This window comes from Neoarius graeffei, chromosome 3 (assembly GCF_027579695.1).
Source record: "Neoarius graeffei isolate fNeoGra1 chromosome 3, fNeoGra1.pri, whole genome shotgun sequence".
In the NCBI taxonomy this organism is placed as follows: Eukaryota; Metazoa; Chordata; class Actinopteri; order Siluriformes; family Ariidae; genus Neoarius; species Neoarius graeffei.
The window spans coordinates 15597578-15611695 of record NC_083571.1 but is presented as its reverse complement, the minus strand read 5'-3'; the positions used below and the strand labels follow the sequence as shown (position 1 = coordinate 15611695).

The window sequence follows — 14118 nt, the reverse complement described above, 5'->3', positions numbered from 1 at the left end:
CAGAAAGGCCCTCGGCAGCCACGGGGCTCAAACCCGGACCTTCTTGCTGTGAGGCAACGGCACTAACCACTACACTACCATGCCGCCTGCTTCAGAGTTATTTTCTTTATTTTTGCTTTTCAGCTCAAACACACACTCATATACACAGACTATTATCCAGTTCTCGGCCCCAATCTCCCCTCCTCTCTCTCCTTTTATAGGGCGCTGTCACTGTAAGAGACACACAAACACACCTTAATTGACAACAGGTGTAGTGATACGACCACTCACCTTCCCTGACTCCACCCTCCATTCACAGATTGATGCTTGGCCACATCCCCGCTGCCACACCAGACTATTTTTTTTTCCCTGGAAATATAAGAGAACATGAAATCAAACAATGGCTAGGCGAAATGGGTTTTTAAATACATTGAATTTATAAACACTCGTACAAGCCAATGTTGACAATAATGAACCATTTTTCTTCTTGTTGTCTCAAGATGTGCAGTTATGTCCATTTACTGGAAATTGCTTTCCTTAAAAGCTTACTCAAGCTTTATTACATCTTCTGGACCTCCTGCAAATCAGGTAAAACATCTCAATAACATTCAGCAGCAAAGACACACAGGACATGACCAGCATGAAAATGAAGAAGACAGTTTTCTCAGTGGGACGAGACATGAAGCACTCAACAGTGTAGGAACACGGGTATTGCGTACATCTGATTTTTGGGATCGTCACAAAGCCATATAGACAGTACTGTCCTACTATAAATGCAGCCTCAAGCAAGATCTTAAAGATCATGCTGGTCAAGTAACTAGCCAATAAGTCACCTTTAATTTCCACTTTCCCCCTTCTCATTGGTGTATTTGGGCAGCTATACGATTGGCTCTGGCGATAATTCCTGAGCTTATTTTCCTTGTGGATGATGTGCATGATGTGGCCAAGGTACATGAGTGCTGGAGTGGACATAAAAATGATCTGCATGGTCCAGAAGTGGATATGAGAAATGGGGAATGCTTGATCATAGCACACATTGGTACACCCTGGCTGTTTGGTATTGCACACCATTTTACTCTGCTCATCCCCCCACACCTTCTCTGCCCCAGCTCCATTGACCATGATTCTGAAGATGAAGAGCATGGTCATCCATAACTTCCCAATGACTGTGGAGTGCGACTGCACCTTATCCAGCAGCTTTGACAGGAATCCCCATTCACCCATTTTGCCTGGAGAACACTTATTTAATGGAAGAAAATAAAATTTCACTGTAACACTGCTTTTATCATCAGTTTATTGATGTTATTTAAATATTGCTAAAGAAAGGTACTTTAGACAGTTTTGTGGGTTAGATGTGAGAGCTGAATTCAAAAAGAGAAGAGTCCAAGGTTCTGTTTCAACCTGGCAAAGGGGAGCATGGACAAACATTGTTGCTGAAATAAGCTAAAAAATATTATGACAGTGTAAACATGTAATTTAAACATTAAACAAAAACTAAAGAAATCATTGTCGGCTTCAGGAAGAACAGTTCTGGCCTCACCCCCCTCGACATCAACGGTGACTGTGTAAAGAGGGTCAACATCTTCAGGTATCTCAGCACCCTCATCTCTGTAGACCTCTCCTGGTCTGCAAACACCACGGCAGTTATCAAGAAGGCCCAGCAGTGACTACACTTCCTGGGGGTGCTCAAGAAGAACAACCTGGGTAGTAAGCTGCTGGAGACCTTCTACAGAGCCTGCATTGAGAGCCTGCTGATGTACTGCATCTCTGTGTGGTATGTATGTCAGCTGCACTGAAGCAGACAGGAAGAGGCTGCAGAGAGTGGTTAAGACAGCACAGAAAATCATCGGCCATCCTTTCCCCACCTTGGACAATATCTACAACTCTTGCTGCCTCACCAGAGCAAGAAATATTGTTGAGGACAGTTTTCACCTGAGCCATCATGTGTTTGACCTGCTGCCCTCTGGGAGGCACTATAGGTGCATCAGGTCCAGGACTAACAGACTCAAGAACAGTTTTATCCCTAGAGCCATAACCCTGCTGAATGCTAACATGCAGTAAGCCCACTCCTTGCTGACTGTTCCATATTATTTATTATCTATCATTTGTTATCTACCTCAGTTGTGTAATAATAATAAATGCAATATGCACTTTTTTTTAGATAGATGTTGTGTGTGTTGTATGTTTTGGGTACTGTTCTATTTTATATGGTCTTGTGTGGATGTTTTTTTTTTGTCTGTTCTATTCCTATGTGGTCTTGTTCTTGTTCTCTTCCCCCCGTACTGCTACCTTGCCGTGGTGGGGAGGCTTGAGTGCCTCAAGGACCCTGTGGGCTATACCGGCAGGGGTCAAATATAGGCCTCCGGCAGGTTCAACCATGCCCGGAAGGTTATAGGTGAGAGGTCAGACGAAAGGCAGTACCCCCCTCGTACCCTCCTCCCATACCCCCCGTACCCTGCCTTTCCCCCGTACCCCCTTCACCCCTTTACCCTTACCTCCTATCCTTACCCACCCCCCACCCACCCCTTCGGAGCAAGCGCTTGGGTGTCAGCGCAGCGGTTGACTACTACCGCAGACACTCTGCAACCCCCTGGCAAGCCAGTCATCTCAGTTTTCCCTGCCACTGGAGCATTTGCCAGGGTGGCCAAGCCAGTGGATTGGGCCCGTGCGCCCCCTCTACACTTAAAATTTCCCAAGCACATGCTTCACTCCTATTGTCCGTGTGTCACAGAAGTATCTACTGATTTTCAACCTGTTCCTCACCGCTGTGATGCTGGCAGCTAAGCAGCAGATTAAGCCGGAGGACTGTATCTCTCTCACATGCCGGCTGGATGGCAACCAGTTCAACCTGCGCAGGCTGAAAGCTCACATGAGGGTCACACATGAGGACATACTGGAGTTACAATACGCAGACGATGCTGGCATTGCCAGCCCCACAGCCGCAGGGCTTCAGAGAAACCTAAACACACTGGACGACACTTACACACGAGCTGGTCTTCTCATTAACTGCGACAAGACCGAAGCTATGGACCAGGGTCAGCCAGGCACAGAGCCTGCCACATTCTCCATCAAAGACACAGCGTTAAAGAACGTTCCAGTATTTACCTACTTAGGATCGGTGCTCAGCATCACAGGTGACATCACAGATGAGGTGCAGAGGCGCATCGGCCTTGCCTCCTCATCCTTTGGGAGACTTGCGGGCAGGGTATTCCTCAACAAAGACCTTACAATCAAAACAAAAGTCGCAGTGTACAGAGCCATCTGCCTGTCAATCCTGCTATATGCTAGTGAGACCTGGACATCATACAGGCGGCACATCCGCATGCTCGAGCAGTTCCACACGAGATGTCTCCAAAGAATACTTGGACTAAAGTGGTGGCACAAGGTTCCTCACACCGAGATTTGCCGCAAGGCTGACATCGAGCCACTGGAAACACTGCTCCTCCAGAGGCAGCTCAGATGGGTTGGCCACATCATCCGCTTGCCCAGCAACCGCCTGCCGAGACACATGCTGTATGGGGAACTCTCTAATGGCAGATGAACTGTTGGGGGGCAGCACAAACGCTTCAAGGACAACCTGAAGGCAAACCTTAAAAAATGTGGCATGCAGCCTCAGCGCCTAGAGGAAATTGCTGCGAACAGAAGCAGGTGGCGTCAGGAATGCGCTCCAGGAACTGCCACATTCACATCCGGCTACAATCAGCAGTGCGAGGAGAGAAGATGGTGACATCAACCCCCGAACAGCATAGGTGAACGCACATGTGGCGTCTGCAGACGGACATGCAAATCAAGAATTGGTCTAATCAGCCACAGCAGGACACATGCGGACACACAGGAGTGACGTCATTGTCAGCAACGACGGACTGCCTTAAGCAAGTAAGCAAAAGGTCTTGTTCTATTTTTATGTGGTCTTGCACTTTAAGGTTAGCTTTTAATTTTGTTGTACTTGGTACAATGACAATAAATTCTGATTCTGAAGGAAAGTCACACTTTGAGATCACAATTTTTCCCATTCTGATGTTTGAAGTGAACGTTAACTGAAGCTTTTGAGTTGTATATGCATGATTTTATGCATTGTGCTGATTAGAGAACTGCATAAAACAGCAGGTGGGTGGGTGTTCCTAATAAGGTGGCCAGTGAGTGTATAACTGTAACTGTGTAAAATGCATAACTGTTGATATGGTGATGTTTTCTGAAAGGAGAAGGAAGAAGTCTCTAGTTCCAGCACTTTGTAAATGTCAATACAAGTTTTCAAGACAGAGGGCTTTCCATTTTCTTCGTAACCTGAGAAGCTGCCTTTTTTTCCTGCCATGTTAACATCAATAGATGACTTGCAATCACGTGATCAAAATGTGCTGCATTATGAGCATCCATCATGATGGTGGATATACAAAGCAACTCAGATGGCAGCCGCTGAAAGTGTGTCTGTAAACAATGGTGATTTTTCTCAGTATTACCATGATTTGAATGGTCCAGTGAAGATTTGATACAAAGAGAAGATAGATGTGTGTGGTTTTGACCCATATTATTTAAAAAAGTCAGACTTTTCTGAAGATAAGATGCTTCTACTGACCATTGAGTACCCAGATATTATATTCTTTCTGGTTTGACTGCTGAAGAATCAAGTTTGACCTTGGATGAAACATAACCCATTTTCTGAGTGGGTGCCCAGTCTGGATCGTTTCTATTGTATAATTTTGCTGGCGCTCCTCGAAGAGAAATGGTAATACATGTGTTAAAAATATAACAATGACCAAGTGAACCACGACAAGAGAACACTCATTTTATAGCAAAATTCTAGCAACAAAATAAAATTCATCCATGATATTGAGAAAGCTTTTGAATCTCACCTGAGATAAAATGAGAACTGCAAACACGAGCTGTTTTGGTTTTAGCCTCTGTTAGATCAGCCCTGCTGATGTTGTTCAGCTGTGCTTGTCTCCTCTCTGTACCAAGCCTCAGAGTTTCCTCACCCTCTTTCCGAATCAGGGATGGAATTCTAAAAAAATTGGAACATGCCACAATCACGAGTACTGTTGTGACCACAACTGTATACAGCACAAAGATATGGCATAGTTAAAAGAACGTTTAAAGCAGTGGAAAAACAAAATGACTTGCACACGCTATGTCATACTATGTGTCATACAAACACATACTATGTTTTGTATGGAATGTTGCTTGAGCCCGCATTTGTATATCCAAAAACATGGCAAACATCCCGGTTTCTATTTTGCTTTGATGTCACTTGCAAGTCAAGGATCGAGTGTAACCAGGTGATTATAGAAAATTACGTGTGCTGATTGGTCGAGAAACTTGGACCATTTCTTCTTCATTTCTTCTTCATTTCACCTCTTGTGACTTGGCAAAATGGTAGCCAATTGCTTTGTCACTGTAAGTGAGGAAGAATTACAAAATTATGAAAGAAAATGATGTTCCTAAAAACACTAAAGATGCTACAAGGTTTGGTCTAAAACTATTCAAAGGTAAGGTGGAAGTGTGATTTAAATTTATCTATTTCAAAACAAAGTATTTTATGTGTCGGCATAGATAAGTGACAAGTCTGTGTCATGCCTTTATTACATTTGCAAGCCGCTTTTTAGAGTTTTAAATAAATGATTTTTTAATATGACTTTTTTTAAATAATCACCTGTGTATTTATACTAAATTATCTGCTCAATGAATTTCAGTGAATAATAACCTCAACTTCGTCTTGGTTATTATTAAAATAATATTGGCTGGTGTTGAGTGATATATCAAGTATACTACATTCAGCTAGCATGATACTGAATGAGTTGAAGATGAGTAGCTGAATGGAATATATCTGATATGCCATGAAAAATGTCAGTCAATATTATTAGTATTATTATTATACATTCCTTTTGGGTGTTCAGCTCATCTTTCTCTTTCAAAATCTTCCATATTTAACGAAGCAAACCTGGCAGCCATGTTTGTTTACAAATTGTCACAGTCGCTCAAAGGCACTTCAGCCCAAGGCCATCCCAAGTTAAACTAACTGCATGTCTTTGAACTGCGGGGGAAACCTGAGCACCCAGAGAAAACCCACGCTGATACAGGGAGAATTTGCAAACTCCACACAGAAAGGCCCCCACAGGGCTCGAACCCAGAACCTTCTTGCTGTGAGGCAACAGTGCTAACCACTGCACCACCATGTTACCCAATGCAATATCATAAACCATATTCAACGCTCATTCTCCAGTGGGTAGAGTGATGTAATACATGTAGGATAAGCGATATACTAACAATATTGGATGCTATCAAACTAAATTAATGAAACCTGCTAGAAGGAAATAGAACACGTTTTTATTCCATCAAAAAGTGTTCTGTATGTATAATAAGCACTGATATTCACTTTGCCTTTGGTGAATAATTGTTAAATATGGCAGGTGAGGGAACCAAATGTCTCCATGAGGATAGGATTATCCATCCCCGCAAAAAAAAAGATTTTGTTTTTTTTCAAAGGAGCCAACATGTTGTTCTTTTGGATGCTGGAATTAAGGTTGCTGGTAGATTTAGGTACCGCATAGCATTAATTGGTTACATTAATAATAATATAAAATGGAAGGCCCTCGTAAGGATAGTGGGAGAAACGTGTGTGTGTGTGTGTGTGTGTGTGTGTGTGTGTGTGTGTGTGTGTACTTGCTAGATAATGAGGCCCAAAATACATTTTTGGGAAGTGAAGACATTTTGGCTGGTCCTCACTTCTTCAAAGGGCTGTTTGAGGGTTAAGACTTGGTTTTAGGGTTTGGGTTAGAATTAGATTTAGGTTAGAATTCAGGCGAGGATTAGATATTTAGTTCTGATGGTTAAGGTTAGGGTAAGGAGTTATGGAATGTATTATGTCAATGAGGGTCCTCATAAAGTGAGAAGTACAAGAATATATGTGTGTGTGTGTGTGTGTGTGTGTGTGTGTGTGTGTGTGAGGAATTTTAGGCGCGATCCTTGTGGGTGGACACTTATTGTGGCAACCCTGATAAAAAAGAAATTCAGAAAGGATTTCAGATGATCTGCAAACTTGAGATTTGAATTTGGTGTGTGCTGTCAAAACTTTGGAGACTTAAGATAAGAGCAAACAGTTTTGGAATTTCTGTAACCGTGACAGCTGAACTAAGTCCACTCTCAAATATATTGGTCTTAAAAAAAACCCAACAACATTTGTATTTAGTATATAATTTTGATTTTAGGGATCACTTGTGTATCTTGACACATTAGATATTGTTTTGACATTGTGGCAGCGGGGGCGTGGTCAAGCGCAGGTCTGTGACAGGAGGGCGGAGTCAGGGAAGGTGAGTAGCAGAATCACTACACCTGAGCGCAATTAACCTGTGTTTGTGTGTCTTCCCAGTGACCGCGCCCTATATAAGGAGGGAGAGCAGACAGCAGAGGTGCTCATCCCGGAACAAGACACCTGGCATGTTTGTGTCTGTTCGAGACTTTGTTAAACTGAAAAGTGTAACAATAAACAATAATTTGAACCTGATCTCTGTCCTGCCGTCCTCTGTGCTCCACCCACCTACTCCGAACTGCCACAATGGTGCCGAAACCTGGGATCTGGAGCACAGCAGCCTCACAGCCCCATGGAGTCCTCCCCGTTCGCTGAACTGGTCCATGCCCTCGCCACGGCCCAGCAAAGCCAGCACCAGGCATTCCTCACCCTCCGAAAGGAGCAAGAACAGCGGTTCGAGGCCCTGGTGTTGGCCCAACAAGAAGATCGACAGGCGTTCCGGCACCTCCTCGTGTCGGTGGGGTCCACCAGCGCTCCTACCATGGGCCCATCTCCCCTCACCGTCACCAAGATGGGCCTGCAGGACAACCCCGAGGCGTTCATCACGCTCTTTGAGCAAGTCACCGAAGCCTCGGGTGGCTGATGGAGCAGCGCGCTGCGCTTGGAGGAAGTCGGCAGGCTGTTCGAGTTTGGCCAGCAGCTCCGGGATGCCTGCTGGCAGTGGCTGAGGGCCAACAACCGCGACGCCAAAGGAATCATCGACCAGGTGGTGCTGGAACAATTCGTCGCTCGCTTGCCAGCAGGAACTGAAGAGTGGGTCCGGTGCCACCGCCCGGCGTCGCTGGATCAGGCAGTCGAGCTGGCGGAGGACCATTTGGTGGCTGTCCCGGTGGCAGGACAGCAGATGGCATCTTCTCTTCTCTCCTCTTCTCTCTCTCTCTCTCCCCCTCCTCCTGTGTCCCGTCCTCACCCCATTCCCCCACCACGGGGGCTGGCACCACCCCAGCCGGCCTGCCGCACCCGCGGTGCCCTCCCGTTTCTCCCTTCTGTGTCTGTCTCTCCCCCACCTCAGGTGAGTGAGCCCCAGATCACCGGTGCAGAGGGAAAGCCCGGGCCGGTTTGCTGGTGCTGCGGGGAGCCGGGCCACCTTCAACAGCAGTGCACGGCAATGGAAGTGGGCGTGGTGGTTCAGATCCCCGACGCGCCAGAGGCCACCCTCGATCGGGCCGGAGCGTATCGCATACCGGTGAGTATCCAAGGGGATACATATCAGGCATTGGTGGATTCGGGTTGTAATCAGACCTCAATTCACCAAAGCCTGGTGCAACACGAGGCATTGGGGGGAGCACAGGGGGTGAAAGTGTTGTGTGTGCACGGGGATGTTCACCGCTACCCTTTGGTGTCGGTCCACATTATTTTCAGAGGGGAAAAATTTATAGTGAAGGCGGCGGTTAATCCTCGCCTTACCCACTCTTTAATTTTGGGGACTGATTGGCCGGGATTTCGGGGTTTAATGACATGCCTAGTAAAGAGTGGGTCCTGCCATTTGACAGGGGGGGTCCCGGTGTCGCTTTGGCGGGAGCAGCTGTCACAGAGCCGTCTACATCATCTCCGCATCAGAGTGAGGAGCTGCCGGCTCCTCCTCTCTCTATTGGGGAATCCCTCGCGGATTTCCCATTAGAACAATCGCAAGACGAGACTCTGCGACATGCGTTTGACCAAGTGAGAGTAATCGATGCTCAAACGCTCCAGCCGAACGCCACCCCGTCTTTCCCCTACTTTGCAGTTATGAAGGATAGATTATACTGAGTGACGCAGGTCACTCAAACTAAAGAGCGAGTCACACAGCTTTTAATTCCGAAGAGCCGCCGGGAATTGGTATTCCAGGCGGCTCACTTTAATCCCATGGCTGGACACTTAGGGCAGGATAAAACACTAGCCCGAATAATGGCCTGATTCTATTGGCCGGGGATTCACGGTGATGTTCGAAGGTGGTGTACAGCATGCCGCGAATGCCAGTTAGTAAATCCAGCGGCCATTCCAAAAGTGCCTTTGTGCCCTCTTCCATTAATCGAGACCCTGTTTGAGAGAATTGGGATGGATCTCGTCGGGCCATTAGATCAGTCAGCACGAGGGTACCGCTTTATATTAGTTCTGGTGGACTATGCAACGTAATACCCGGAAGCAGTGCCTCTGCGCAATATCTCAGCATGCAGTATTGCAGAGGCGCTCTTCCGCGTCATCTCCTGAGTTAGAATCCCGAAAGAGATTCTGGCTGATCAAGGCACTACATTTATGTCACGAACACTACGTGAACTGTATGGGTTATTGGGGATTAAGCCAATCCGCACCAGTGTGTATCACCCACAAATGGACGGTTAAGTGGAACGGTTCAACCGCACCCTCAAAAATATTATTAAAAAATTCGTAAGTGAGGACGCACGTAATTAGGATAAGTGGCTCGAGCCCTTGTTGTTCTCAGTGCGAGAGGTCCCCCAAGCCTCCACGGGGTTCTCCCCGTTCGAATTATTATATGGGCGTAAGCCGCGCAGCATCCTGGATGTGCTGCGGGAAAATTGGGAGGGGGGACCTTCACAAAGCAAAAACGAAATTCAATATGTTATGGACCTGCGTGCAAAACTCCACACGCTCACCCACCTAACTCAGGAGAATTTGCGGCAGGCCCAGGAACGGCAAGCCCGCCTGTACAACAAGGGTACGCGCCTTAGAGAGTTCACTCCGGGAGATAAGGTACTCGTACTGTTGCCCACGTCGAGCTCCAAATTGATCGCCAAGTGGCAAGGACCCTTTGAGGTCACACGGCGAGTCGGGGACGTCGACTATGAGGTGAGGCGAATGGACAGGGGTGGGGCGCTACAGATTTACCACCTCAATCTGCTTAAACTCTGGAACGAGGAGGTCCCCATGGCGTTGGTGTCGGTGGTTCCGGAGAAGGCGGAGCTGGGGCCGGAGGTTCAAAAAGGGACATTGGCATCACGTACCTCTCCGGTCCCCTGGGGAGACCACCTCTCCCCGACCCAACTCACGGAGGTTGCCCAGTTGCAGACCGAGTTTTCGGATGTGTTCTCGCCCCTGCCCGGTCGTACTAACCTCATAGAGCACCACATAGAGACGCCCCCAGGGGTGGTAGTGCATAGCCGCCCTTACAGGCTACCCAAACACAAAAAAAAGGTGGTTCAGGAAGAACTTCAGACCATGCTCGAAATGGGCATCGTCGAGGAGTCCCACAGTGACTGGAGCAGCCCGGTGGTCTTGGTACCCAACGCCGACGGGTCAGTCTGGTTCTGTGTGGACTATAGAAAAGTCAACACGGTGTCTAAATTCGACGCGTACCCAATGCCTCGTATTGATGAGTTGCTCGATCGACTAGGCACGGCTCACTTTTATTCGACACTGGATTTGACGAAGGGATATTGGCAGATCCCCTTGACTCCACTATCCCGAGAAAAAACGGCCTTTTCCACACCGTTTGGGTTACACCAATTCGTCACACTTCTGTTTGGGCTGTTTGGGGTGCCCGCTACGTTTCAGCGGCTGATGGACCGGGTCCTCCGCCCCCACACCACCTATGCGGCCGCCTATCTTGATAACATCATCATATATAGTAATGACTGGCCGAGGCACATGGAACACCTAAGGGACGTCCTTAGGTCGCTGAGGCGAGCGGGTCTCACAGCCAACCCTAAGAAGTGTGCGATTGGGCGGGTGGAAGTATGGTATCTGGGCTTCCACTTGGGCAACGGGCAGGTGTGTCCCCAAATTAACAAGACCGCAGCAATTGCGGCCTGCCCGAGGCCCAAGACCAAAAAGGGGGTGAGACAGTTCCTGGGGCTGGCTGGCTATTATCGTAGGTTTATACCTAATTATTCGGATGTCACCAGCCCGCTGACTGATCTCACTAAAAAGGGGGCACCAGATCCGGTCCAGTGGACGGAGCAGTGCCAGCGGGCTTTCTCTGAGGTAAAGGCTGCACTGTGTGGGGGGCCACTATTACACTCCCCTGACTTTTCTCTCCCTTTTGTGTTGCAGGCCGACGTGTCAGACAGAGGGCTGGGGGCGGTTTTGTCCCAGGAGGTGGAGGGGGAGGACCGCCCCATCCTGTACATTAGCAGGAAGCTGTCAGTGCGTGAGGGGCGCTACAGCACGATTGAAAAAGAGTGTCTAGCGATCAAGTGGGCGGTCCTCGCCCTCCGTTACTACCTGCTGGGGTGCCCTTTCACCCTCTGTTTGGACCACGCGCCCCTCCAGTGGCTCCACCGCATGAAGGATGCCAACGCGCGGATCACCCGTTGGTATCTGGAACTCCAACCCTTCAATTTCAAGGTGGTCCACAGCCCGGGGGCGCAGATGGTCGTGGCGGACTTCCTCTCCCGTCAAGGGGAGGGGGACTCGGCTGCAGGCCGGACGGCCACCCAGCCTGAGTCAGGCGGTGGGGGTATGTGGCAGCGGGGGCGTGGTCAAGCGCCGGTCTGTGACAGGAGGGCGGAGTCAGGGAAGGTGAGTGGCAGAATCACTACACCTGAGTGCAATTAACCTGTGTTTGTGTGTCTTCCCAGTGACCGCGCCCTATATAAGGAGGGAGAGCAGACAGCAGAGGTGCTCATCCCGGAACAAGACACCTGGAGTGTGTGTGTCTGTTCGAGACTTTGTTAAACTGAAAAGTGTAACAATAAACAACAATTTGAACCTGATCTCTGTCCTGCCGTCCTCTGTGCTCCACCCACCTACTCCAAACTGCCACAGACATTATTTTGGAAATATAAATATATGAAATATACACACATTGAAGTATAAGACTGACGATGTACATATCCATATAGCTTGCTCATTATGGATCTACTGTAAATATACTATATCTACAAGTGCTTTACAAATAAAATGGATTTGAATTTAACAGAAAATTGTTGATATATTTTTCTCATTTCCCTTTTTAAGTGTTTAACTTTTCCTTCTGTTTCTAGCAGAAAAAAAACATATGAAACTGGGGTTTTCTCTCCAAGTTACTCGACAAAGTGCAGTCACACTCCACAAACATCAGGAAAGTGTGGCTGACAGTGCTTTTAATCTTCCGCATCATGGTGCTTGGCGCAGGAGTCAGTAAAGTCTGGGGTGACAAGCAGTCCAGCATGGTGTACAACATTATCACGCCTGACTGCAAGAGCGCGTGCTACGATCACAAGTTCCTGATTTCTCCCAGTCACTTCTGGGTTCTCCAGATCATCTTTGTGAGCCTACTGACACTGGTGTACCTGGGCTATGCCCTGCACATGATCCAAAAAGAGGACAAGCTGAGGCTGACGTATGCTGAGAAGTGAGGAACCAAACACCCCAAATACACATATGCCACAGGAAAGCTTCAGTACAAAGGAAAGCTCCTGACTTGCATATTAATGAACATTTTGTTTGAAACAAGCTTCATCGGTGGTCAGTACTACTTGTACGGCTTTGTGATGAAACTTATTCTTATGTGTGAAGAGAAACCGTGTCCTCCTCCTATCGAGTGCTTCATGTCGCGTCCAACCGAGAAGACCATCTTCAGCATATTCATGCTGGTAGTAGCGTGTGTCTCATTGTTACTGAATATAGCAGAGCTTTTTTTATCTGATCTGTAGGGCTTCCAGGCATAAACAGCATCAGTATAAATACACTACTAAAGAAACACATTGCTGAAGTCGAATTAAAAGCAATCTGGATTTGCAAGGAATGACTTATAACGCACTACTTGGAGAGCTAAGGGTGTGACAGAACACCAAGCAATAATAATAATAAGTAGCTAACTACTTGATATTGCAAAATACCATGATCTATTTTTTAAAAATCCAAGATACTGCAGTAAATCTGCTGAGAACACACAAACTACAAATATGGACACTCAGAAGTACAATCCCCAAGAACCACAGCATCCTCTGTCACCAGAGGATTAATTACAGCTACCACGCATCTCCCTGATTAGCTCTTCCCCTGCTTAAGCTACTCTTTCACACCGCTCCAACGCAAAGTATCGTTCTGCTCTATCCAGCGCTATCAAAATACCAAGCCTTGTATTTTCTGACTGCCTCTCTATTCTCTGACCTTTGTTCTTCATTTCATGTTTACGCTCTTAGTCTCTCCTCTACTACATTGCCAATTGCCCAACCCTCGCTAGTTTCCTGACTTCAATTCCTGTCTCACATCTTGGCTTTGTTGATAGTTTGCACCCCACTCTCCTCTGTGCATACATCTGTAAGTGCCTGCACCCTGACAGGATACTTCGCCACCATGAATGTTGCGGAAGAGGCGAAGCAGACTGCTCTAAACGTTCAGGGATGCTTATTAGGAGAACATCATCAGATGCAAGCAGACCTCAACACCCCTGTGATGCACCTAGCAACCGTGATGTCGCAGGCCTCCTACTGCGCCCCGAGTCCATTCCTAGCCCTGCGCTACAGCTTCCTGCACCAGAGAAATTTGTTGGAGATGCTCTCGACTGTAAAGGTTTTTTACTTCAATGCCCCATGTATTTCACTACCATGTCTACTCTTTCCAGTAAACACAAGATCGCTAAGTTCCTTTCTTTTCTCACGGGCAAAGCACTATGCTGGGCAAGTGCCATTTGGAACAAGGACGTTGAGCAAGCAACTTCTTATAAGCAGTTCCTCTCTATGTTTAAGAGAGTTTTTGACCATGAACCTGAAAGGATTGAAATAGCTGAAAGTCTGCTCACCATTTCACAAGGTTCCTGAAGTGTGGCTGAATATGTCATTCAGGAGGCCCTTAAGCAAGGATACATCCACCTTTCCAAGTCTCCAGCTTCTGCAGGCTTCTTCTTCATGGAGAAACTAGAAGGTGGACTTCAACCATGTATAGATTAGAGATTTGAACCAGGTATCCATCAA

General features: G+C 47.2%; 1 protein-coding gene and 1 pseudogene across 1 annotated transcript; one reads left to right on the top strand and one right to left on the bottom strand.

Annotated features, from left to right (window-relative positions):
• Window positions 1–528: 528 nt before the first annotated feature.
• LOC132882501 (gap junction Cx32.2 protein-like) lies at window positions 529–1203 on the bottom strand. Its single transcript, XM_060915617.1, has one exon. The coding sequence runs from the start codon at window positions 1201–1203 to the stop codon at window positions 529–531; it is 675 nt and encodes a 224-aa protein (XP_060771600.1).
• An 11019-nt stretch (window positions 1204–12222) lies between these two features.
• On the top strand, window positions 12223–12913 carry LOC132882722 (gap junction Cx32.2 protein-like; annotated as a pseudogene).
• Window positions 12914–14118: the final 1205 nt, after the last annotated feature.